This window comes from Myiozetetes cayanensis, unplaced genomic scaffold (assembly GCF_022539395.1).
Source record: "Myiozetetes cayanensis isolate MyiCay16 unplaced genomic scaffold, myiCay2020 scf7, whole genome shotgun sequence".
Lineage (NCBI taxonomy): Eukaryota > Metazoa > Chordata > Aves > Passeriformes > Tyrannidae > Myiozetetes > Myiozetetes cayanensis.
The window spans coordinates 43,135,152-43,159,362 of NW_026087964.1; the positions used below are offsets into that span (position 1 = coordinate 43,135,152).

Sequence of the window (24,211 nt, forward strand, 5' to 3'; positions counted from 1 at the left end):
GCCTCATGTCATTACACAGTGATATTGAAGCAGAATAATTTCAAGATGAAAACTGCACATTTTATTTTTTTAAGGTTACTTTAAGCATACATTAGAAAGGAAAGACAATTTCTTAGTTGTCATACATTGAGCTGATGTTTTATCTTGCTGTTAGTGGTAGTTATCTGCAATTACTCTGGCATTTAGAACAGACTAAATTCTATGGAAAAATATATCACCTGCAACTAACTACTGTATATATGCAGAATGTGCTTTATCCTCGTTGCTTTGCAGATCGCCAGCTGCTTCCACTGCACTTTACAAGGCATACAGTTAGAAATGAAGTGTTTCATTTCCTGTAACTCTGCAGCCTGTTCCACCACAATCCCCCTTGGTTATTGGAAGCATTTGCCATTAGGCAAAAAGGGGGTTTGTTTTGCTTTGCTGTTTTTAATTATAACATTTGCTTATCATTCCTGTCACAGTGTTAACTGCTTACTGATGATTGTGTAAGCAGAAGCATGTAGCTAAGCAGCACTGCCAGCTTTGTGGCATGCAGTGGCATGTGCTATCTTTGACTGCACTGCCCTTGAGAACTTTTGAGATCTCAGGGGACAGGGACTTCTTTGCAGAGTGCTTTACAATCAAAGAGAGCCCTGAGCTGGGCTGAGGTACACCTCAGGCTTCTACATTGCTAACAAGTAAAGCGAAAGCAGAGTGACTTTCAGCTTGGGACCTAAGAGGGTAAGAATTCACAACCTCTTGCAAGGGAGAGTTAAGTCAGTATGACATTCCCAAATCCTTTACCTCCTCCTGACAACTGTGTTTTCAAGGTACCTGTCCTGTCTCAGATGGCAAGTGTTTTTCCTAAACTTTCCATCTGCATTTCTACAGCAGATACAGGGATCCTTACTTCTGTCACCCATTCTCTTGTGTGTCTTTGTTACATCCTAAGCAGCTCACTGTGACTGTGTTTTTTGCATTCCCAACATGTCCGGCTTTCTCCTTTTCTCCTCAGCCTGGACCACATCCAAGATGTTCCAGACAGTCTGATCAGGAACACCTTGTGTTGCAGTAGACAAAGACTTCCAGCGACATCTGACAAAACTTCACAGAGTACTTTTTACAAAAAGAATCTAGGGAGCCCAAATGTAACTGAACTATCTGCAACAGACACTGTTTTCAGAAAATTAATTCCAAAATAAATGGTAGGTAGTTCTGTGGAGGGAACAGGAAGCATATGATTTAAAATTATACCAAAATTACTAGATTTTTGTTACTTTCATTCTCTTTCATGCTTTCATATCTGATTGAGAAAGTAGACACTTTTCCCACTTGTCACTAGCTTTCTCATCCTTAAGAGCTACCCTAGTACTACATCACCAACAGATAAAGAAAGAACTGAAGAGTTTTTTTGTTTTCAGTTAGCTTTTCAGAGCCTTTAACACCTTCAAACTTAACCTAGCATTTTTCACTTTTGTGATCTGCTGTATCTTATCAGGAGAGGAAGTTTAGCCAAACCTCTGCATTGTGGCCCCTGTCTCACCTGCTGATGAATTTTTTGACAAATATGACACAAATTTCTTCTTTCTTTCAACAATGATTTTGGTAACTGAATTATTAAGAGTAATCTTTATATCCATACAGAATTTATACAAGAGGAAAAGATGTAGGAGGGTGACTTCAGATAGCAGCTTTCAAAGATTAATGTTCTATATCAGGTTTTTACTGCTCATCTTCTGATAAACATTTCTCTACAGCCTGCTTATAGCTTTCTTTTCAGCTTAAGTCACAATCCTGGATGCCAAAGCAACTAGAACTTTGTCAAGTAACGAGGTGGGACCTGGTCCTGCTTGACAGAAGCGTGTACACTCATTTTAAAGATTTTGATTTGATTACAACAGTCAAAAGTGACACTAGCATGACCAGATCCCTTAAATTCACCACTGATTAAGTGCATCTCATTTGTTTTCCTATTCCTTGTCTAGCAACAGCTCAGTGGTGACAGCTGCTGCTGCTGCTGTGGGCAAGGTCTATGAGCATTCTTAACCAAGTGCCAAGTCCTGTTCCTTTCAAGTGAGCAGCATTTTCCTGACAGCTTTTATTTTAGCATTTGTCCAAACAAGATTTTCTTTAAGCTAATGTTTGCTAGCTAGTTTAGCTTAATGACATCTGGTATTTCCTCAGTTTAATTTCATATCCTCTATCCTTTTTGCTAAACTTCTCTCTGTGCAGTATGATTTTCTAAGACAAACTGTACTTCACTCCTGAATGCTGGCCCATCCAATACAGTAACTATTAGTGGCTAGTACCAAAGATGCAGTAAGGGCAAAAAATTCCCTCCTATACAAACCTAACCACAAAAGAAATCCTTCCTTTCTCCTTTCAACCGTAAGTTGCTTTATACCTTGATGAACAAGCCTTCTTTTCCTATCCTGTCTCGAATAACTCCAGATCTTATCACTATGCACTTTTTCCTGTGTTGCACCATGCCTAACCCTCTGAGGCCTGTGAGTAACCTACTAAAATCTTTCTGATTTCAGTGTCACCCAATATGCTCTGTCTCGCTGGGACTCAAAAAACCCCTAAACTCTGGAAGTGGGTCACATGACAGGGATCCTGTTGCTCTGGTGTAGTATGGAACTGACACGAACTGGGCTTGCCCAGATGTGTAGCTGGGTCTAGAAGGTATCCAGCAAGGTGAGCTGTGTCAAGCCCTTGCTTTCTCCCACCACACACTGCTCTGCCACTGCACTCAGGGTAACAGGATTTACCAAGAAGTTTTCTTGAATCTAGTTTCCCTGAAGTATTCGCTGAACCCACTGAATTACTTCCATGGGATGCTCAAAAGCATCCAGTAGGTTTGGGAGCACGAATCATCTTGTTGCTCAACAGTATTGTGTTTTTGCCTGCTGCCAGTTAAATCCTTCAACAGCTATCATACTACATTCTTCCTCTTACTTCAGTAGCTACTTAGGATGTAAAGCCCATTATTAGTGATTTTTAAAGCTCTCTGACTGTAAATATTAATTGGAACATACCACTTGCTTCAGTGACTCTACTCAGTTTACAGAGTAACCTGCTGAGACCCCCAGAGCTGCCCATAATATAACTCCAGTAGCAGCTCCCTTGAGAACCTGATGTTTTTCCTGCCCTGATTGCAGCTAAAGGGTTGAGGAGGGACATGAGGAGAAAGAATGACAGGGTCAGCAAAAAAAAAAGAACCTGGCACTGTCCAAAACCAGGATGTGGACATCGCATTATCCTTGGAAACGGAGATATCAATTACTACACAACAGCCCTACAGCCACAGTCCTCACCCAAGGTGAAAAAAATGGACCTGAAGGAGAGCAAGTGTCATAGTCCATGTGCCTCCAGCAAAACAGAAGATCAGAAACGTTCCTGTCAGAAACCACACATTCACAAAGACAGCATGTGTCACAGCAGGTGAGAGCTGTGTGACCCCAAACATCTCCAAATGGTATCACAAACTCTTCACAGGGTTTAAGCTGGCCAGGCTCCTGAAGCTGAGGGGTGAGTAAGCACTGTCTGAGTGCACTGAGGTGCTCAGCTGGATGGTTCCTGGAGGTGTCAGCTGCAAAAGAGGAATAATTGTCCTTGTATAGTAGTTCCTAAAAAGATTGGTCTTTCGGATAAAAGAAATTAAGAGGACTAATACATGGCATTAATGTCAGGATTTAAAGTACCATGCTTATGCCTAGTGCAACCAATTTCAAAGGCATGTAATGACATGAGTGCTTCATTATAGCCATGTGTATTAGTGACAGCTGGAATTAAGGTCACCTAAGTATTCCCATTCTTACTCCCTGCTTTCAATTATCCATAATTAGTTTCCTAAAACTTTCACACTATTGAAATTTTGTCCACTTAGAGAAGAGATTTTTCCAACTTTTGGAGAGAAAAGCAAGTTTGGAGAGAAAATCACCTGTGCCAATACCCAGAGAAGGGCTTTGTGTTTTGTTCCCCCTGCCTTTCCCCCCCCATCCCCCTCCAAATAGTACACTTTTCCCATGAAAATTACTTTTTGCCCTCTGGGTCTTTTTAAGCAATACTTAGAGGTAAGGAGCTGAAATACAAGAGCAACTGCCTCTTAGGAAAAGAATAGTTTTTGGAAATCTAAGAAAGATAGTTGGTGGGGTATTCAGCTTGCAAGTGCCCAGATACCATCAATCACACAACTTCAGTACTGAATTTGGATTCTCACTTTTGACAATACCAGGTTCTGAGCAGCACCAGGTTCTCTCTAGACCAACCAGATTTTGATCAGCAGTTCACATCTTGAATCACTTCATTGATATAATTACCTGCAAACAAGGCAGTAATTCTGGATTGTGGATATATAATTAAGATAAGGTTCTACCCTTAATCACACACACTACCAATAGCTGCCCTTTACATCATTTTGAATTCCTTTTGCAGCTCAGGTTCACATCCATTTTCCTTGTGCACATTTTTTAGATTTTCATGACACACACTGGAACTGAATTAGAGTTACTTATTCATTGGCAGTGGGTTGGTTTATGATTTTCCTGGATTTGTATATGGTTATTAAACTTCTGATTTGATGAACAAAGAAAAAAAATGAAAAAGAAAAATCAGTTAGCATGCCTATTATTTGAGAAAATTGTATTTCATTAATAAGTGAAAGAATCAAGTAAGTTGAAGGATCGCTGAATTTAAGTGGGAGAAAAAATTGGATGTTAGTCACATTTTTGGTAACTAACCATTCATCCTGTAAATTCATGCAATTTAGGTGGAGCACACCAACAGTCTGAGATATTACAGGTGACGAAAAACACTAAGCTACAGCGTCATGCACTACACTGCATCAACTCACACCAGCATTTGAAAATGCTTCATATTTTCCTCAAAATTTTTTTGCTTTTCCTGTGCTACTGTGACCCATGGATACAGGAAAAACTGGAAATGAAATTTAAAGCAAGAAAACATCTCTGTTATTAAATCAATGCAGTATATATATATATATGCCAGTGGTCTTTTTCTTCTTTTAATTTCAATAGGATTTCTGAAAAAAAGCATCACAAGTGAGTTGCAGGTATCTTCTGTGAGTTATTTCCTCTCTCAGTGTACAGCACTTCACCTATCTCTTTAAGGCCACACCTGTATATATACATACTGACTGTCAAGTGTGCTGTCAGCCTCTAATTCCAGAGCTAAATAAACAAGTCATCAGTTTGTCATCTTGGCCACTGATCCATTGCCACTTTTTCCCAGTTGGCTGAATTACCATGGAAAATTCTTTCTGTACTGTTTCTAGCTCCTGTCACCCATAGAGGGCACCCAAATTGTATCATGATAGTCCAAGGACAAGGCTTCCTATTTGTGAGAACCACTGCCTTAAAATGAAGCTTATAAAGCAGAAGTCATCAAATGCCCTACATTTATGTGGTTGGGTTTTTTTTCTCGAAGTGTTCCTTAAATGTATTTTTTTAACACAGATAAAAGATTTTTTTTTTTCCATTTTACAATAGTTTTTCAGAATAAGAGAAAATGGAGACTCTTATATAAAAATCTCTAAAAAGTTTCATTTAAAAAGCTTCATTATTCTGGCTTTTGTACTATAGATGCAGTTGTAAATAAAATTGCTTTTGGTGATGTACAAGAAAATCTTTCAATAAAGGTTCAGTTCTTTACATCTTGTATCAATACTAAGTAAGTACTTGAGGGAGCACATACAGAGCCTGAGAATGCTTGGGTTTAAATAAGAACTTAGGTTTTAGATTTTGGGATCCTTATCTGAAAACACTACCAAATCTCTCTTGAAATTTATTACAACCAGGAACATTCTTACTCAGTTTGGTCTGGGTGCTGCAGGACAGAAAAGTCCTTGGAAAGACCTGGCTGCTGCAGATATCATAATTTCTGTGATCTGGCCAATTTATGTTAAATTTTCTTTTGTTTCAGGGGATGAGAGGGGAAAATAAGTGGTTTTTGGGGAAATAGGACACACAGCAAGTGAAGCTACATGATACCTGCAGATACTTGTACTTTTCCATTTGCTTTAAAAATGAGAGTCATGTTAGACTCCCTTGAACTTCGGTGTACTCCCATTTCTTGAGGCATGCTTAGCTATCATCACTAAAATAGTCCTCACAGTCTGGTCTCCCAGAGCAAATAGTCTTTAGGAGTATTTCAAAAACACTGCCTTGGGGATCTGCTCCAGTCCAAGGACCACAAGGCACAGATAGAGCAAGGAACAGGCTTCTGAGCTTTACCTTAACACCCACGTGGAAGGTGTGACAAACACACCTCATGCACAGTTTTAGCCAGATTTGCAGCTAGCTCTTGACTCCGAAGGAATTTGCATTTCACTTCCCTCTCTCTCCCAAATACACACACACTTCTGCTCCCCAGCCAGATTGAGGCATGTCTGACCCAAAAAGGCCAAGTGCCATAAAACAGTCTCATCTGCTCACTCACTGGTGTTGGTGGCTTTTTCAGCTAGGCTTCCTTTTGAGTTCAGCTCAGATGGAAACCCTAGTCAGGACCTTGACTGACCCTGTAACCCTGTAGATGTGACAGTAAGCTGTTCACAACTCACATGATACAAGATATTTCCCAATATTGGGATGACTACAAGCTTATCCCTGGGTATGAAGCAGAGAGTCTTTCTGATACAAGCATCCGGTTGAAGGCTAACTCTTCCACCACACAAGGCTATCAGATGTTAAAGCTATATTTTCCATGGAAGCATAGATACCTACATGGGAGTTCAGAGAGAACAAACACAAAGCAATTCAAGTACTATGATGAGGGTAAATGAAATCTAAGTGTGCCAAAGAAACTAAGCAGGTCCTTTCCTGATTACCCATAGGCACTTGAAAAATTCTTGTTTGTCTCCAGGGATCTCTTTCCAAATGCTGAAGTGGCTGTGTGGCTTTGGGCTTTCAACTGTCTCTCCAACTCTGTCTGCACAGAGGAGATATCAGTGCCCAGAGGCTGGCATACTGTTCCTTGGTCATAACTGAATTGTGCTGAACCAGATGAGAATCTGCACCACTGAAGATGCAGAAGACAAAATGAGCTCCCATTGCTCCACACTGGTGTCTTTTGAGGTGGTAGCCCTGAGGGCAGCTAAACAGAGGCATTGGATTCAGCTGACAAGCCCTCTTTGTGAACCACAAAGCAGCAGGGACAGTGCAGAGCTGTGGAGAACTGAGTACCAAATGCTGCACCTGGCAGTCCTTGGGATCCTCACCCACACTGCAGCACAAAGAACAGGAGGGGGATGTGGGGAGGGAGGTACATGACACCTGCCTGCTCCACTGTTTCTTCTCCATCCATCTGTAGTGAGAGAAGTGTGCTAGTGACCTCTAAAATCATCATCTGCCAGGGGAGAAAACTGCCTTCTTTCTCACCAGTTCCAGTACAGGGACTTGGCAGTGAGCCCTTCAGCTGACCAAGAACAGGCTGACCAAAAGTCATCAGGACTGTTCTGCAGCATTTTCTTGTGTTATCACAAGTGTCTCTGCAATACCTAGCAGAGACATTATTTCTGAATTAAGCCCATACTAGTTCAGCTCTGTCGGACAGGACAAACTTCAGGAGCTGTATTCATTAAAAACTTTCCTCTAACATCTGTACTTAAAGACTCAGAAGATTCACTTGTCACTTGATGTCAGTGAAGCAAGATGTCTGTTTCTAGAATAGGTGTCCTGACACACAATACTGACTCCTGAGGCGAGAATTACTTGATGAAATTCCATTAATTCAATAGAAATATTTGGATAGGCAGTATTTTCCCAAGGGGAAGTATCCAGGTATCATTTTAATATAATCCCCAACCACTCTACCCCGATCCAGCCAGTTACTTCTGTATTGGTTTCAGATGGTTAAAGGAAAGGATAGCCCAGGTGCCTTGTGGATTATGACACAACAGGGGAAATCCATGCCTGTCCATTTAATGGCTCAAGGCACTCAAGAAGGGAAGACAAATACTTTACCTCTCCCCTAGCCACCCAGCTAGCCAAGGAAGGAGCCACACTGCACTCATACCTGAGGAACATCCACCCGCCCAGCTCCAGCCTGGCTTACCATCACATGGGAGCAGGAGCAATAGGGGATAAAAGATAGGGCATAACTCCAAAAGCTGGAAAGAGTAAAGTGTCTAACACAGGATTTGACACAGACACGTGGAATAGGCAGGGAGAAGCAGCCTGACAGCAGGCCTGGGAAAGGAGAAGAGTTGCATAGACTGTCATCAAAGAGGAAAAAGCTCACAGCTTCCAGGAGAAAGTATCAGAAAGTTATTGTAGTGGCAAAAGAGACCCAACAGGTGCATTTACAAACCACTGGTGGGCAGGGTAAAGGCTGGTGTCTGGTTCTATTGAGCAACCAGAAATGCACTGAAGGGGTCACATGCTGTGATTGCTTGGTATCCGCCTCTCTCACAGCTAGAAACTTGCCAGCCTTCAGCTGAGACAATTCCCATCGAGATGGGCTTGATGTTTTACTCATTTCAAGCTCTCCTGATTGCACACCTCCTTCCCTTGGAGTCAAAGATGACTTTCCCTACTGGACACAATGCCCCTTCACCCTCCTTCCTGCACACAGGGCAGTTACTGCAGCTGCCCAGAGTAGGCAACTGGGATCATCCGGGTCACCCAGGTCTATCTGGCTGTCTCAGTTCTCACCACACCTACCAGAGAGGCTGAAGAAGCAAAGCTTAAAGCAGGGCCTTGAAAATCTCCCCCCAGGATGCTCTTTGCAAGAGAGTACTTAGGGTGTCCAAGGCATTTTTGGGAAATCCAAAAAAATGAATACATTTTATGGGAAGAGAAAAAAAAATCCAAGTCTGGTGCAGGAGTTGGAGAAAACTAGTGGGTAAAAGTTATGCAGATCAGCCACAAAATAAGTGAGCCCATATAAAATAGAGGCTCCTTGTCAAAGGAGTCATAAGGCTGTGACTGTACCTTTTTTAACCAGTGTAAGAGGGGACAGTCTGGCACAGCACACTTTAGCTTGGCAAGGGAAGAAGGACTGGTCCAGCTAGAAAAACAAGGAGGCTCTGGTGCGCTGGAATATCTCTTTCCCCAGTGGCATTCAATCAGGTCTGCTTTTTCAGGAGAGCACAAAGGAAACTCTCACAGCCACTTGCAGGAAGCCACTCAAGGAGCAAAGACCTTTCATCATCTGTTCCTCAGTTCCCCCAGCTCCACCCCAGAAGACATTTTCCAGACTTTCCAGTCAGTCCTGAGATGTTGACTGGTGCACCAGCTTCATCAGCTCTCTGGCATGATCTGGCTGCATTCCCTCCCACCTTCAATGAGATAAGAGTCAGGAATGTTGTTCACACAATGGGTGCTACTATTCAAATCTGGAAACCAAAGCAAACACCAAGACCTTTCCTACCAATCCCAAGGAAGGCATGGTAAACTTCCCTACGGAAACACATTTTTCCTGGTGAAACATCAACTCTGAAAAGAGCACCTTTCAGGGTTGTTCTGGAGACAAATGAAGGAGGCTTCATCAGGGAAGGGATCGGAGAAGGCAGCACTTGTCAGGGAGTTGCACTAACTCAAGTAATTTGAATGCTTCTGATTATCAGAGATGATTCACTTCTGTTCACTTTGCACCAGGTGTTGAGAAAGACATTGCATTTATCTTCATTGACTCACTGTTTCACAACGTGAGCTTAAGGTATCCTTAATACTATGACAATGGGAAGGCTTGGACATCCAAACCCTGACACCAGCCAGGGAAGGACTGCAAAGAGTTTTGGTAAATCCAGACAAATCAAAAAATGTGATAAAGAACTTCACTGGCTCCTCCTCTATTAAAGAGACAGTGTAAAAATGTGGAAAATAAAAATGCAGATGTTCTGAGACAAGAAATCAAGAGGATATGTGCGTGTCTGAAAAGATTGCTTTGATTTTTATCACCACAAGGTGAGTTTTGCTATTATAAAATTGGACTTACAAGGAATATACTGTTTCCTTACTATATGGAGTTGCTTTCAGTAAGGTTATGGACAACTGTCAATCTCACAAATCCTTATTAGATGGAACACTTGAGGCTAAAATCTCAAAAAGTCAAAGATTATGCCAGGGACCATTTATATAAGCTGACCTAAAATTAGAGCGAAGACTTGATAAAATTTGAGAGAGGAAGGTAGAATTTAATGGCTGAATTAAAGGTAGCTCTTAAGAAAAGTCATAGGAAAGGCAACACAGCTCTGTGTATGTTTGTTATGGTATTACCTATCAGGTACAATTAACATGCTCTGAAATAATGGTTCTCACTGCTCATGCAGCTTTGGTATTTACTGTTACTACTGTCAGAACTGCTCAACACCCAGAGAGGAGACAGGGTTTCTAAAGCATTGGCTTCCATTCAAGCATCTAAATTGATAGCCATGTTCAGAGGAAATCTGACTGCATTGGATACTGTCCTAAAGAACTTCTTAGCTAAAATAAGTGTTTCTTTGCCAAAGGAGCCATGTGTTTTAAAAAACGATGAGGGAATGAGGTGGGAGAAAGGGATCCAACTGTACTCAGTGAAGCATTATTCCTCAGACTTCTTCCCAATTCTTGCCTGCCTTCCTTCCACCTCAGCAACACACAATGTCTTCTTGGTCAGGGAGAACATTCCCTCTCCAAGGTCCTATATCACAAGGTTAAAAGCCTGCAATTATTAGGTAATAGTTGTAAAGCAGTAGCACCTAGGTGAAGACAGCTTGTGTAAGACTCTATACATGCAGATATGCACCAGAAGCTCATCTTGAGAAATATGGTACGTTCCCCAGTGGGCAAACAGGGCAGAAAGAAAACAAATGCATACAGACAAGAGGATAACTAAGATCTCTGAGGCCCTCAGTAGTGGATGTGTGCAGAGATGATAGCCCTACTTTTGCAGAGCAATGAACACCACAGCTCACATTTTGTTTTGGACAGGTGACACGGCCCTAAATTAAATGATAGTGGGAAGCAAAGCATCCTATGAACTGGGTATCTGTGCATGGTTGCCAAAAGGGAGGTAAGAGATATGCATCAGATTCTGATGAGTGAAACACAAAAAGATACAAGCACAACCACATGTTTATTGTTGTATAGAGATGAACTCTGTAATTAGCATCTGTGGGGTAGTGTCTCAAAGAGAAAACAAGAAAGGAAATCGCAATGTGTCTATTTATTTCCATAGCTACAGTATGACTGAGAGCCACTCAGCAGCCTCTGCTATTTGTGGGAGGGTTTCCCAACAAAACATACCAAAGGCGCAGGAAAAGAACTTGTGTGTTATTTTCTCAATATGGAGTCACATCCCAACAGGTAGAGTTCCCCACCCTGTAAAGGAGAGGGTGTAAAGGAATGCTTTCCTTAGAGACAATGGGACATAAATCACAAAGTCAGGCTCAGGGCAGGGAAACAGAACACGCACAAGCGATCGGTGATATAGGAGGAAGCTGGCATTATTGTCAATATCTACTTCACCACTGCAGGGATAGAGAGAGGTGACGCACTAGAACATGCAGAGGGGAAAGTGCCTGGTCTGCCAGGTGTGATCACAACTCTCATGCTACCCATTCTGCTCACCATGGGGGCCAAGGGTACACCAGACCCCTGTGGTCTGAGTGCTGTTCTCATGAGTGACTCTTGTACTATCACACAGTCCTTCGTGGAAAGGCACAACGGTCCAAACTTACCAGTCTCTCAACCCTCTCGCTCAGGTCTCTAAACCTTCCTGAGGACTGTCTGGAAAATTCATTATTGTACCGGATGTTGGTGAGTTTTACATTGGCACTGTAATAGAACAGCTTCTGATCTGTAAGGGAAAGAAGAGGAACAGGCAGTACTCGAAGCACCAAGATGAACGAACTTTAGAAAAACACCTGGGGCTGACTGATATCCAGACATCTAGGGAGCAGATGAGTCTTTACCTGTATCCAACCCATTCAAATACTTCCAAAAACTTCCAAAAGCTAGGAGCCCAGGAGCAAGCCCTCAGTTGAGTTAGGTGATCAAAGCCCAGTTTCCCCAGCAGTTACACTTGTGGTCAACCAACAGTAGGGGCTCACACAGGATCACAAGCTGCGTCTTCCTGCTCAGTTACCTTCCTTCCTGGCCTGCCAATTCAACACCAAGCCCTGACAGGCAGCTGCTGGTGATCAGGGAAAGGGAACAGCAAAACACCAGAGACAGACATGCAGAAGGCTCTGTTTGTCCCTCAAGTAAGGGAGACCAGAAGACTTATGTGTTGACTTCATCGCAGAAGTAGATCATGAGAAAAATGTGAAACAAGTGAAAGCGAGTGAAAGCCAACAGAAACCACAGCCCTGAACCACCCTGCACAGCAGGAAACGTTCCTAAGAGATCTGCAAAGATGCTAAATGAGGAAGGAAAGAGAGCTTTGGAGAAGCCAGTGTTTTTTCTGCAAGTGAGCTTTAGGCAGACTGGTGAAAATACCCAGCACAACAGGAATAAAGGAAATGCACTAAGTGTAGGAACAGTGATACATTATGTAAAACTTACCATATGCCAGAAAATAAACCAGGATACCAATGGTGATAGCTGCTGCCACTGCTGTGCCAATAACAATTAGAGCAATTTTCCGGGGCTCAAGATGCCTTATTTTAATAGCTGGCTGACGAATTCTGGGGAAAATTAGGAACAACAAAGCGAGAAGATTAATAAGATATTCTTTTCTATTTAACAAGACCCCCCTTCCAAAAAAAAAAAAAAAAGCAGATGCTAAAGTTTTCTCCCTTGATGAGTCAACATCAGTTGATTCTTCCAAGCAATATTAATTGACTTCTCATCCAACACCCTTGAAAATGAAATCGTGACTCAAGACTATTTTGAAATAGATGTTGGGATGTGCTAGAAGTCAAAGAACACAGACAGGTTTGAGGGTTTGTTTTTTTTATTATTAGGGCCAAATTAAATTGGAGCCCCACTTAGATTCTTATGTGACTCCCAACTATAAATATACAAGAATAAAACTTATTTTTCAGCTAGGTGAACTTTCATACAGCAATTGGTTAAAAGCACTCCATGATTTGTATAGTACATGTCTATACAGTGTTCAAGCTGCTCAATCCATCTCAGCCTTCAAAGCAGAGCTTTGGATAGATTTCAGAGGGCCAGCCTGTGTTTCCTGTTTTCCTTAGATTGAATCTAAAAGCAAAAAGAAAAGACTACTTTAAGCAGTATTTGCTGAAGTGATAGAATGACAGGGAAGGGCAAGGGCATGGGAGCAGACACAGGTAGGAAACCTCACCAGATACTTCTCTCTGCTGTGTTTTTAATTACAGGTGATAATCCGAATTAACTCAAGGAAAGTCAGTGGACAGCCAGTACTATAGTTAAACAAAAACTACCTCAAAAAAGTTGTTATGGCAAATTCTGCCTTTGTCTATAAACTCAAAGACACCTGAAGATCCTTTAAAGACATTTTTCTACTTTATTATGAGCCATTACAAAAAACCCAGAACAGGAAGCAACAATTTTTGGTAAAGAGTTCTCATTCTAGTCAGATACCTCACACATGCAAACATACGCATCCTCAGGTTAAAGTAGAGCCTACCATAGGAAAGCAGGCTGAAGGGATCCTCTCCTGAGACTGCAAGACACCTCAGTGAGTTCCCACATACAAAGTACACATAGCTCACTCCTAGAACACACATCTCATGATTCATAAGTTTAAATACATTAAAATAAGTTGAAATAATTGCAAGCAACCACTGCAACTATGTGCAGGAAAGAGGCAGCAAGTACAGTGTGCACACACATAAATACTGAAGCAGGTCCTGATATTTCATTCTAATTCCATTGCAACGCCTTACAGTTACAGCCTTATTACTTTGGCCTGGAAAACAACTGATTTAGGCCAAATATCATGATTGAATTTCATGAATATCATTTGATTGAATGAAAATGGCAATAATAATTTGTCACTCAGATCTGTTGAGACTTGTTCTGCTTCTATCTAGTGTTTCCTTCCCTCCTGCTACCCTGTAAAACACCTATTAACCTCTCATCGAGTTTGATTCAAAATGTGTCTGTGAATCCATTGCAGAACAAAAACAAACAAACAAAAAAAGCAAAATAAATAGTGCTGTTAAGAGTCCAGAGTAGAGCAGCTCCAAAGTTACTTCTCAGACTACTGTATGGAAGTTGCCTTAAAACTTTAACTGAAGAAATTAAAAATAAGCAGGAGTAAAAACAAGTAGTCAGGACTTACCTCATTAATAAGAATATTTCTAACTAGTAGCTTTTAGGTGAGACCATAAAGTCAGTGGTGAACCCAGCTTTAATTTTTCATGCGTTTGTTGTTTTGTACCTTTGTTGTTTTACGGTTTGTTGGGTTTTTTTCCCCTCCACTACAGCTAAGAGTCTTTTTTTCCCCCACCACTACAACTAATAGTCTTTTGCATGGCTTCTATGCTATGCAAATGTGTCTACTATGTTTGAAGTGAGACTAAGTTACAGGAAAAGCCAACAAAACAACCACAAAAACTGCATTTAACTTAAGACAACCTACTCTTGTATTCCTGTAGATAATGTCATTTAAAAGGCAGTTGTCTTGATTAAGCTGCACAGAAGGAAAACACTCAGAAGGTCTTTCAGCTATAATGATCCTGGCATAGCCCCAAACCAAAATGTTGGGTTGGAGAAGCCCATTTGAAAGGCTGAATGCCACCTCTGCACCGCGGTAGGTGAGCCTGAAGAAATTACTGCCTATCACTGCCTATCAGTGAAACAGCGGTTTCAGACCAGAAGTAACATGACTGGGACACAGTTAAATAGAGCACTATAAATTTGAAACCTTTTCAGCATTCTTTTTTACATAGTGTAACATTTTTTAAAAACTCTTCTTTATTTCCTCTTTCAAGTTCCACATTATCATTGGTCAAAGAGAAACTTCAGTCCACAACAGTTACTCACATGTGTAATTTTACTCATACATGTGACTTTCACTTAATTCATGAAACCTGTTTGGGAGCATCATTTCAAAGAGGTGCAGAGGGGTCTCAGCACCAGCTTCTAAACTGAATTTCCTCAAAAAAGCAGCTCTTTGATAAAAACATCTTAGAAAGCTACTGTTGGGGACTTGGATGTCTTTTTTCTTTTCGTTTTGTCTGAATAAACTTTCCTCCTTCCTTTTACATATAAAAATGAAACACCTGTTAAATTTTATTCTCCACTCCTAATTTCTTTTAAAAACAAAATTTGGTTTTAAAAACAAAAGATATTTTCAAGCAAAATATCCTTAATTAGGCTGTACCCTCTGGATGCTTCCCCATTTGAATAGACATGCTTCAGGTCAGGAGGATTTCAAATCCAAGTTTTCAAAGATATCCGTGAGACAAATCCATAAATATCATTGAACTGATGCTTTTCCATTCCCATTAACTTTGAGCTTCATTGCTGCTTTGCTGTAACTCCTGAGGTTCATTCCTCAAACATTAATTATTGTATGTGACATGTTGCACTGAGTAAAACTGAACATTACTTACAAGGGTTCAATACATATAAGAGAAGTAACCATGCCAGAACTGAAACATCTTCAATCCATGTGATGACCTGTCAGGGCTTGAATACTCTGCAGAGAGCTGATAAATTTCAACAGTGGGTATTTATTTTCTCAGATCAACAGTCTAGCAATCCTTGTTAACTCCTTTGGAACTGTCTGCCTCCAAGAGAGGGAACAGGGAGTGTAGCCTAGAAATGCAGGATTAAAAACACGTCATGTGGGGAGGTCACTGAAGTCCTCCAAACTAGAAATGGAAATGAAAATTTTAAGCCTGAACCAAATACCTAAAGCTGAAAGTTTCCCACTGACTTCAGAGGGCTTTCTGACAGGGCTTTTCTGCCTGCAGCTTAAGTGGTCCTTCCCTCTTCCACAGAAACTCTGCTCTTTCCCAGACAACCATGCCTGTGCAGTAATCTTAAATACACTGCAATCACAGACTGGATTTCATCTCTTGGCAGAAGACTACCAGGTCTCGAATTAAGAGATGTCCTATGAGGAAGAGGAGTGAAATATTTGCTGACAGAGAGAAACAACAAAAACTGATATAAAATTGCTCACACTGACATAACAATTTTCCTTGTTTGTCCTCTCTTTGTTTCCTAATAATTCCAAACACTGCCTTGGTTTTTCAACTGACTCATTTTCCTAGAAATACCCACTGAGACCTTTCCTGAACAGTGGTAGGTGATCTGGAGTCCTGCATTTCATACTTGTGTTTCTTCCCATCACATACAAGAAGACCTCCAGGAACTTTTTCCTCAACAAGGAGCTCACACCAATAAACACAGAGCCAGAGGGATCCCTCCTGTTATGCTTTTTACTAGGCAGACATAAGAAGGACAGAGTTAATTATATCTGTCAACATTCAGTAACAGAGGAGTATTAGGAGAAAAAAGTCAGTCTCAAAGAAAAATTAAAAATCTTACCTAATGTCCTAAGATAATTTTTAAGGGTACCATTCAATAAAAAAACAATAAACATTTCATTAAATAAATCATGCATGCACTTGCCTCACTCCAGCCTGAAACTCTTTGTTTACAAAAGAAATTAGTGTCTTTCACCTATTGGGATTTATATTCACTTCATGCAAAGAAACAGAATTACAACTGCTTTCTATGAGTCAAAATGCCTGCTTCAGAGGAAAAACCTCAAAGGTCTTAACCTCACAGGAGCTGAAAGCACACCTGGACACCTGTGGAACCCCTCCATTACCTGCAGTGAGCTTCATATCAGAGACCGTGTCTAGCTAAGTCAGCATGAACCAGGAAAGACAGCACAGGCTCTGCTTTGGCATGCATGCACTGACAGTGTCTGCTCAAGAAAGGTGCTGACAGGACAGACAGCTGAAAAGCCAAACCCAAAACAGTCACCTAGAGACGATCTCTTCTGGGCTATTATATGTCCTTTGTTTTTAGTCCTATAAGAGAGGCATGCTTAGATTGACAAATTTTCTCCACTGTTTTAGAATACACATAATGCCTCTCTCTTAAGGTGCTTTGAGAAGAAAAAAAAAATGATAAAACCCACTGTCAGCCTTAATAATATATAAATACACAAATAATAGGATAGTAATGTGGTTTAATTTGTTTACTTAAATCTGTTTACTGGTATACAAAAACTATACTGAACATCTCTACAAAGGAGTTCTGCAAGTCTGATACAACAGACCAGCCTTTCTGTGGTCATCATAGTTTGTGTGCAGCTGTGACAGCTTACGTCTACTCAGAATATGACCCAAAGTATCCAACATCCCCTATAGTTTAGAAGCTTACATTTCTGGATAATAATACGTTTTTCTGTATTTTATACTTTATGTCCTAATTTCAACTGGGATACAGCTAATTTTCTTCATAGTAGCTGGTGCAGTGCTGTTTTAGGCTTAGTGTGAGAATAATGATGATAGCACACTGATGATTTAGTTATTGCTCAGTAGTGCTTACTGTAAGTCAAGGACTTTTCATGCTCTGGCAGTGAGCAGGTGCAAATGGAGCTGAGAAGGAACATGGCCAGGACAGTTGACCTGAACTGGCCAAAGGAATATTCCATACCATAGAGCATCATGCTCAACACAGTCTTTTCCCCTGAATCTCCTTCCCATCCCACTGGGACAGGGGTTGGTGTGGGAGGGGTGTGAGTGGCTGCATGGTGCTTAGTTTCTGGTTGGGGTTAAAACAGGATATATAATAAACAATTGCTAGACTGGGTAGATAAACAGTGAGTGTGTAATCTAGCAATGTATTTTCACAAATTTCTTCATGGGAAAAATGCTGCTGAAATTGGAGAAAGATCCTTAGACAAGTGGCTCAGCTGATACTGAAACCCCAGGTAATTGTCCAGTGGCAGAGAAACTGGAAAATTTCCATGTTCAGTTCTGTATAAAATCGTTTCCCCTGTCATCACCAAGTTTGTCCACAGACCACCTGAAGCTTTCAGATTGTCAGAAGCATGTCAGATTGTCAGATTGTCAGAAGCATGTCAAACTAAACCATCCCAAGCTTTGTGTTAGTTTGGCTTCATTTAAAATGAAGATCTGTATGTAATCAGAAACACAAACACGGAAGGAGCATGTGGTGGAGGCAGAATGCCTTGATTTTGAAATCTTATACTGACACAAAATGCTCAATCATAAAACCACCAGTGAAAAAAATCAATAAATGAAGCACTGCTGAAACACTCTCTAAGAGGAACAGCAGGTGCCAGAAAAAGGCATCTTACATTGGGGCTTGCTCAGTGAATGAACATGACTAGATTTTAAGGCTCAGGAGAAGATCTTGTCTCATTTTAGTTTTCCTGTCCAAAATGGCCAGAAACTGAGCATATGTGGCAACAAAACACAAATGGAAGCAATTCTCTATGACTGAAATCAGTTGTGGAGTGTACCAGAATCAAACGTATTTCACTAGGGTTTCCTAAACTCAGGATGTGCTCTGGGGCAAACTGACAGGCAAACTGACAAACTGTTTGGCACCAGGCAGGAAACACATCTGCCTCCTGCAATAATCAAGGTTAACTCCCACTAATGCCAATGGCACATGAGTGTCCTTGCACCAGGGCTGGTATCTATTTCCTGCTACACCTCAGCAGTCTGTAATTTGCATTCATATTGCCCACCTGCTGCATGACAAATTGGTGCAAGTGGCACTGCATTTCCACATGCATATTCACTTTTAGACTACCACATATAACACCAGCTACTCTCTACCTCACCCTGCCAGGGCACAAGATCCTCACAAGGAAGTTGTAGACAGGACACTGCACTTACGTTCCAGACTGCAGGACACAGCACAACAGAGGGACAAGACCAGCAAGGCTGTCTGCTCCGCCCAGTTTTCCTTAGCAGCTTTGCTTCCTGAAGGCTTTTAGGGAGCACACATTCCAGCTTAGCTTGAAATGTTCTGAAAAGAGGCATCTCGGAACTGGATAAAGCTAATACCGAAACACCCCTCTTATAAGGGATTAAGAATCATAGAATCACAGAATCAGATGGATTGGAAAGGACCTCTGAGATCATCAAGTCCAACCCTTGATCCACTACCACCACAGTTACTAGACTATGGCACTAAGTACCACATCCAGTCTCTTCTTAAATACCTCCAGGGACGGAGAATCCACCACCTCCCTGGGAGGCAGAGGAAGATGAGCTCAAACAGCAAGGCTTACAGCTCCACACTCAGATCCACATCCCTGCCCAGCAAAGAACTCTGGGCATCTAACAGACTACAAAGGGGCTTTGATTAAGACCAGGCAGTTTCCACCCCTTCCCAAAGATGGAAATATTTAACTATCCAACACAGATTTTTCACTACTGTACTTTAGATTTTATAATAGTCTAAACAACCATTTAAACAATTAAATTCTTTCCTAACTAAGAGGTAAAGAAACTGTACTCAGATGTTGTTTAACTACCCTCTAGCACACTGTTATTAAAATTATTTACACCACTGTATATATCAGCAAGACCTGGCAACTGGATTTACATCTAACTAGAAAATAACATGGCTTTTCAGTTCTGTTAGGAACAGAACTCTCACTTAGTTTTCCCCCTTTATTTAACCCACACAAACTGGTATTCACAACTGATGGGGATTTCTTCGTCACCTGACAGTTAGAGCAGCATAACTTTTAATTTGTGGATATTAAACAGTGCAGAGGATCTTGGGGTATTGAACAGGGTACCACTAGGAAGCACAGAACAGAAAGCTGAAATCCACCTTCTCCTGGCAAAGTCAACACTGTATTGACTAAAATGATATTGTTCCCACAAAATGAGAAAAAAACACTAAATTGTGCATCAATAATAATTTTTGTCGATCCAGAAACAATGTTTCTATTTCAGCATGTCCAGAGATTATTTAGAAAACTTGATTTTTAAAAATACTGAGGATGGAAAAAATAAGTAGTACCTTGCAATCATCCACAGCCATTTGCCCAAAGCAATGCCAGAGAGGAGACTAATATTTTAGTCTTTAACAATTCACCCAAAAATTCAACCATCCAGCCATATCATTAGAATAGTAAAAAAATATTTCAAATTCTTTTGAATTTTGTTTCTGAAGTCAAACTTTCAAGCTTCATCAACTCCTGAGGCAACAACAAGGAAAAAAACTCATGGAAGACTGAGTATCCCCAATTGCCACGTGAATCCAGAACTCATTGTGTTGGACAGAAATAAATTCCAAGAGGTTTGCTGTACACTTTTGACACAGCCCCTGCTCTGACACAACAGAGCATAGTAGAGTGTTGCAGCTTATTTTTGTAAAAATACTCTGAACTTTTCAGAACTGCCTTAATTATTTTTACAGTAAAACAAAACTAAGAATATCCAGCATCTCTGACTGCACAAAATACTTTCAGAAACAAAACACCTTGTCATTCATTGCTCCCTAGAAGTATGGCTTCTTCCTTAAAATACAAGGGTCAAAACCAGAATGATGAACCCCTCTAAGGTTCCCCACATGTGGTTGTGCTGTCATCATACATTTGACTGGGATTTTTTGCAGGATTTGTGGGAAATAATTTTGAAACCAGACCTGACCAAAACCCGTAGTTTCCAAAAATCATGTCACTACATTTGATTTTGACACAAAAGAACTTCCTGGATTCTGCACTGTTGCAATAAAAACCTGCTGGAGGCAGGATGAGATGATCACAGGGAGGAAAGGTGAACGTCAGCCTGAGCCATCACATCATCTTTCTAAATGTACAGCAAATGGTAGTGCTCCTGGCCACGGTAGAGAAGGATTTCCCTTGGCATTTCTCACTCCAACCACGTTACCCTTTTCATCCAGTCCACAGTTTCCAAAACATCCAATTCAACCTGCAATTTACTGTTCAGCTTTCCCTCTATTGCCCCTTTTCAGGCTGAACATTTCAGACAGATCCCTGATGTAACCCTAGGTCTAAGAGGAAGAAAGAATCAGCGATAGAGCAATGAGCTTCAAAATCTCTTCTGTATCTATGTCCTCGAAAGCCTACAGCTTTCCCATGGACAGTATTCTTTACCACCACTACACCCTGAAGTTAGATTAGCTGGGTTAAAACATGCCACCTACTTTTGAAGATCCCATGGCAGGTCCCGGTAGGCCTGGTAGCCTTTCTGGCCGCCAACAAAGGCTTTACTGAAGTCTGGTCTGCGCAGCGAATGGTGATGGAAAATGCAGGAGTCGCATTGACTGGTGTGACGGGAAGGGAAAGGTGTTGAATGAAGATCCTTCATTGAGGCACGGCTGGCGCAACACCCAGCACCCTGTGGGTTATTGCAAAATGAGGGAACGAACTTCAGAATAAAAACAAACAGAGGTAAGCATGGAGTTGATAAGGAGACTGCAACCTTCGGATCAGCTCCGCATCAAAGAGCTCCCCAGGCAGGCAGAGATGGGCTGAGCAGATAAACCGGCCCAAGCAAGAAGACTTGTTCTTCACTACAGCGGAACAGGAAGTGTGTGAGGTCCCCCTTTTCCAGCAGTCCCTTTCTGTCCAACTTCTATCCCTACAGCATGCCTTCTCCTGAGCAACAGGACCTTCTACCATACAGTCACTGTAAAACCCGTGGGGAGAGGCACCACACTGACCGCAAGGCTAAGTCACTTGTCTTCTGAGATAGCCAACACAAAAACAAATATGGACGTAAATGGCTTGGTCAGCCAAGCCTGATCTACCTCGGTGCTCACTCATCCACAGCTGTTCTGGAGTCCCTTGGCATCAGGGACAAGACAACTATAAGTATCCAGCCTCCTAATTACATGTTAGTCATTTAATGGTTGGCATAACCCCGCCTGTGGAAAATGCTTACTCTGTGAAAAGGGCCACCAATCTCCTTGGAATTCCCTTCTCCCAGCAAAATGTGTTTCTTCAGAGTCGGCTGGAAAGGGAAAAAATAGATATTCACTAGTGAGAAAATCTGCACTTGCACCTAAAATCCCAAACCAGAAAGTAAAATTACCAGAAACCAAACCTCTGGTTTCTGTTTTTTGATGCACTTGTATTTGTGCCCCAAAATTTGAAGCATTTGGTTTTCCAATGAAATCTCAAGGTTTCAGTCATTTTTATGGGAACACTTACTATCTTCCAGAAACAACCTCATCAAAAAGGGAGGAAATTAATAAAAAAAAAAAAAGGTAAGGGGAAAATTTTACCTGATCATACCAAGTCCCTTTCCATCTTTCCCCAAAGATGCCCATTCACAGGCATTTCAATGCAATTTTATAAGCACCATTTTGAGGGCAGACCATTTTGAGGACAATGAGAAAAGCTGATCACTGTTCCACAGCATCTGCTGTTTCTCTAACACTGATTTCTTCCTTTGCTTTGATCAAATTAATTGGGTTTTTGGCTTCTCCTCACTCCCTGTAGAAAGGTCATTGTTGCAGTTACCTGCCTCAGCTAGGGCTTTACCAACTGAATATACAGATGCCTGTCAAGTACTAATATTCTCCCTGGGCCTACCCCCCACCCTGTTATTTTCTTTTTCAAAATTAGTAAAACTTAAAAAAGATTGTGCACCAAGGATTCCCTTCTCCACCCAGAAACACACACACCCCCACAGGAACTCCAGCACTTGATGGAGTGTTGGAGATTGATTGCAAACCGCTTCAGTGCAGGAGTCAAGAAAATACCTTAGAAATCTTTGAAGTTTTTTTCTTTTTTACACTGGAAAACACTGGGAAAAGATGGCTCTTCTCCAGTGTTTGCTCTGTGAGATGCAGAGAATTGTCCCTGGTGTGTGCAGAAGTTCAGTGGCCGACTCTAACCACCTGGGTCACCTGAAAAACATACTACAGGAGAAGTAGGTTTTACCAAACCTCTAGATTTTGAGACAACAGTTACCTGAAATCTTGAGCCCTGAAACAAGAATGAAAAGCATTCACCAGAATTACAAAGTGTCTCAGGAAGAAATCCTAGAGGAAAGGTCTTGGACGACAGAATAAACTGAATGAACTTCTGGTAACTTTCAGAGCACATTAGTACAGACCTTCCTATTACTACTTTAGGATATGAATAACTAAGATATTGCAAAGAAATTATTCCATTTTCTTACAATCAAGACTTTTTTTGCAATCTGCCTAATAAAACTTTAAGTAGGTTGCTTTTGTTTTCAAATTAATTAACCAGTAAAATGAGCTGTCCTGCAAAACAGTGTGAAACAAGGAAATACACTCAGCTGGGTCAGTGTTTTGCATCAATATGCAAAATCAATTTACACGTACCTGTCCCCCAGGAACAATGGTACAGACAGGCCAAGAAAAGACAATAATTAAGGAATAATTTTCCTAACAATAAATTATCAAGTTGCAAAGTGTTTGGTGTTAGGGTGTTATTCAGTAAGTTAGGCAATTACTAATCTTTTTGGTTAATACTAGGGAAGCAGTACGGAAACTAGCTATCAAAGTGTAGGGTGGAAATCCGAGAATGTGGGTGCACAGGATTTTGTGAATGAAAGTGTAAAAAGATGTAATGACCATTCTCTCAGTTTAACCCTGCAAAGTCAGCCCAGCCGGTCAGACAGACTGCTTGCCTAAGAATGGTAATAATAGATTACCTTGGTTTGTGTTTGCATACTTACACAGGCTCACAGGCTGTAAAGACAAAGAACACCTTTAGAGAAGACCATTGGCCAGCCCTGTAGCAATAACATCTTCGGAATTTACAAGCAAAGATGTTTTACATAATTGTCTACCAGTTACTCGAGCCAGGCCACGAATTTTAGACCAAAGACAAGTTAGTCGTTACTTTTACATTGAGAAGTGATTGTTCTTGCCAGTGATATTTTACAGAACTGACAGAAGTGTTGTTAAACAGCATGGCCTTAAACAACCTGAATTAATTAGAGCTGCTTTGAGCAGGGGGTTTGACAAGGTGACCTCTGCACATCCCTTCCAATCTAAATTACTTTGTGATTCTGTAAGCATCTGATAAGACGAAACTGGTACACTGCCATGAAATCCTTCCCTAGTCTGCTCATTTTTCCATCAGCACACCTTGACAGCTCAGTTATGGCTTCAGGGCCTCCCTCTCCTGAAAAACACAAACATGTCTTGCATTTGACCTTCAAAATTCAGGGGAAGATCTTAGTGAGCTACGTTTCTTCATACTTTTTAACTTCAGCTATGGACGTGCTGCACAACTGTACTCTTTTGACATAAAAAGTTCACCAGTTTATTATTCCATGCTATCCTTTGCTACATGAAATGCCTAGCCAAGGCTCTTGATAACTGATGGC

General features: G+C 41.1%; 1 protein-coding gene across 1 annotated transcript in view; it reads right to left on the minus strand.

Annotated features, from left to right (window-relative positions):
* LOC126651911 (transmembrane protease serine 11E-like) overlaps nt 1–21,208 on the minus strand; it is a 39,847-nt gene extending 18,639 nt beyond the window's left edge. Inside the window, exons 1-3 of the mRNA XM_050338358.1 lie at nt 21,045–21,208; nt 12,489–12,610; nt 11,663–11,781 (exon numbers count right to left, since the gene is read on the minus strand). Coding sequence (XP_050194315.1) covers nt 11,663–11,781; nt 12,489–12,610; nt 21,045–21,208 — 405 coding nt within the window. The remainder of the gene's footprint in view (nt 1–11,662; nt 11,782–12,488; nt 12,611–21,044) is intronic.
* Nucleotides 21,209–24,211: the final 3,003 nt, after the last annotated feature.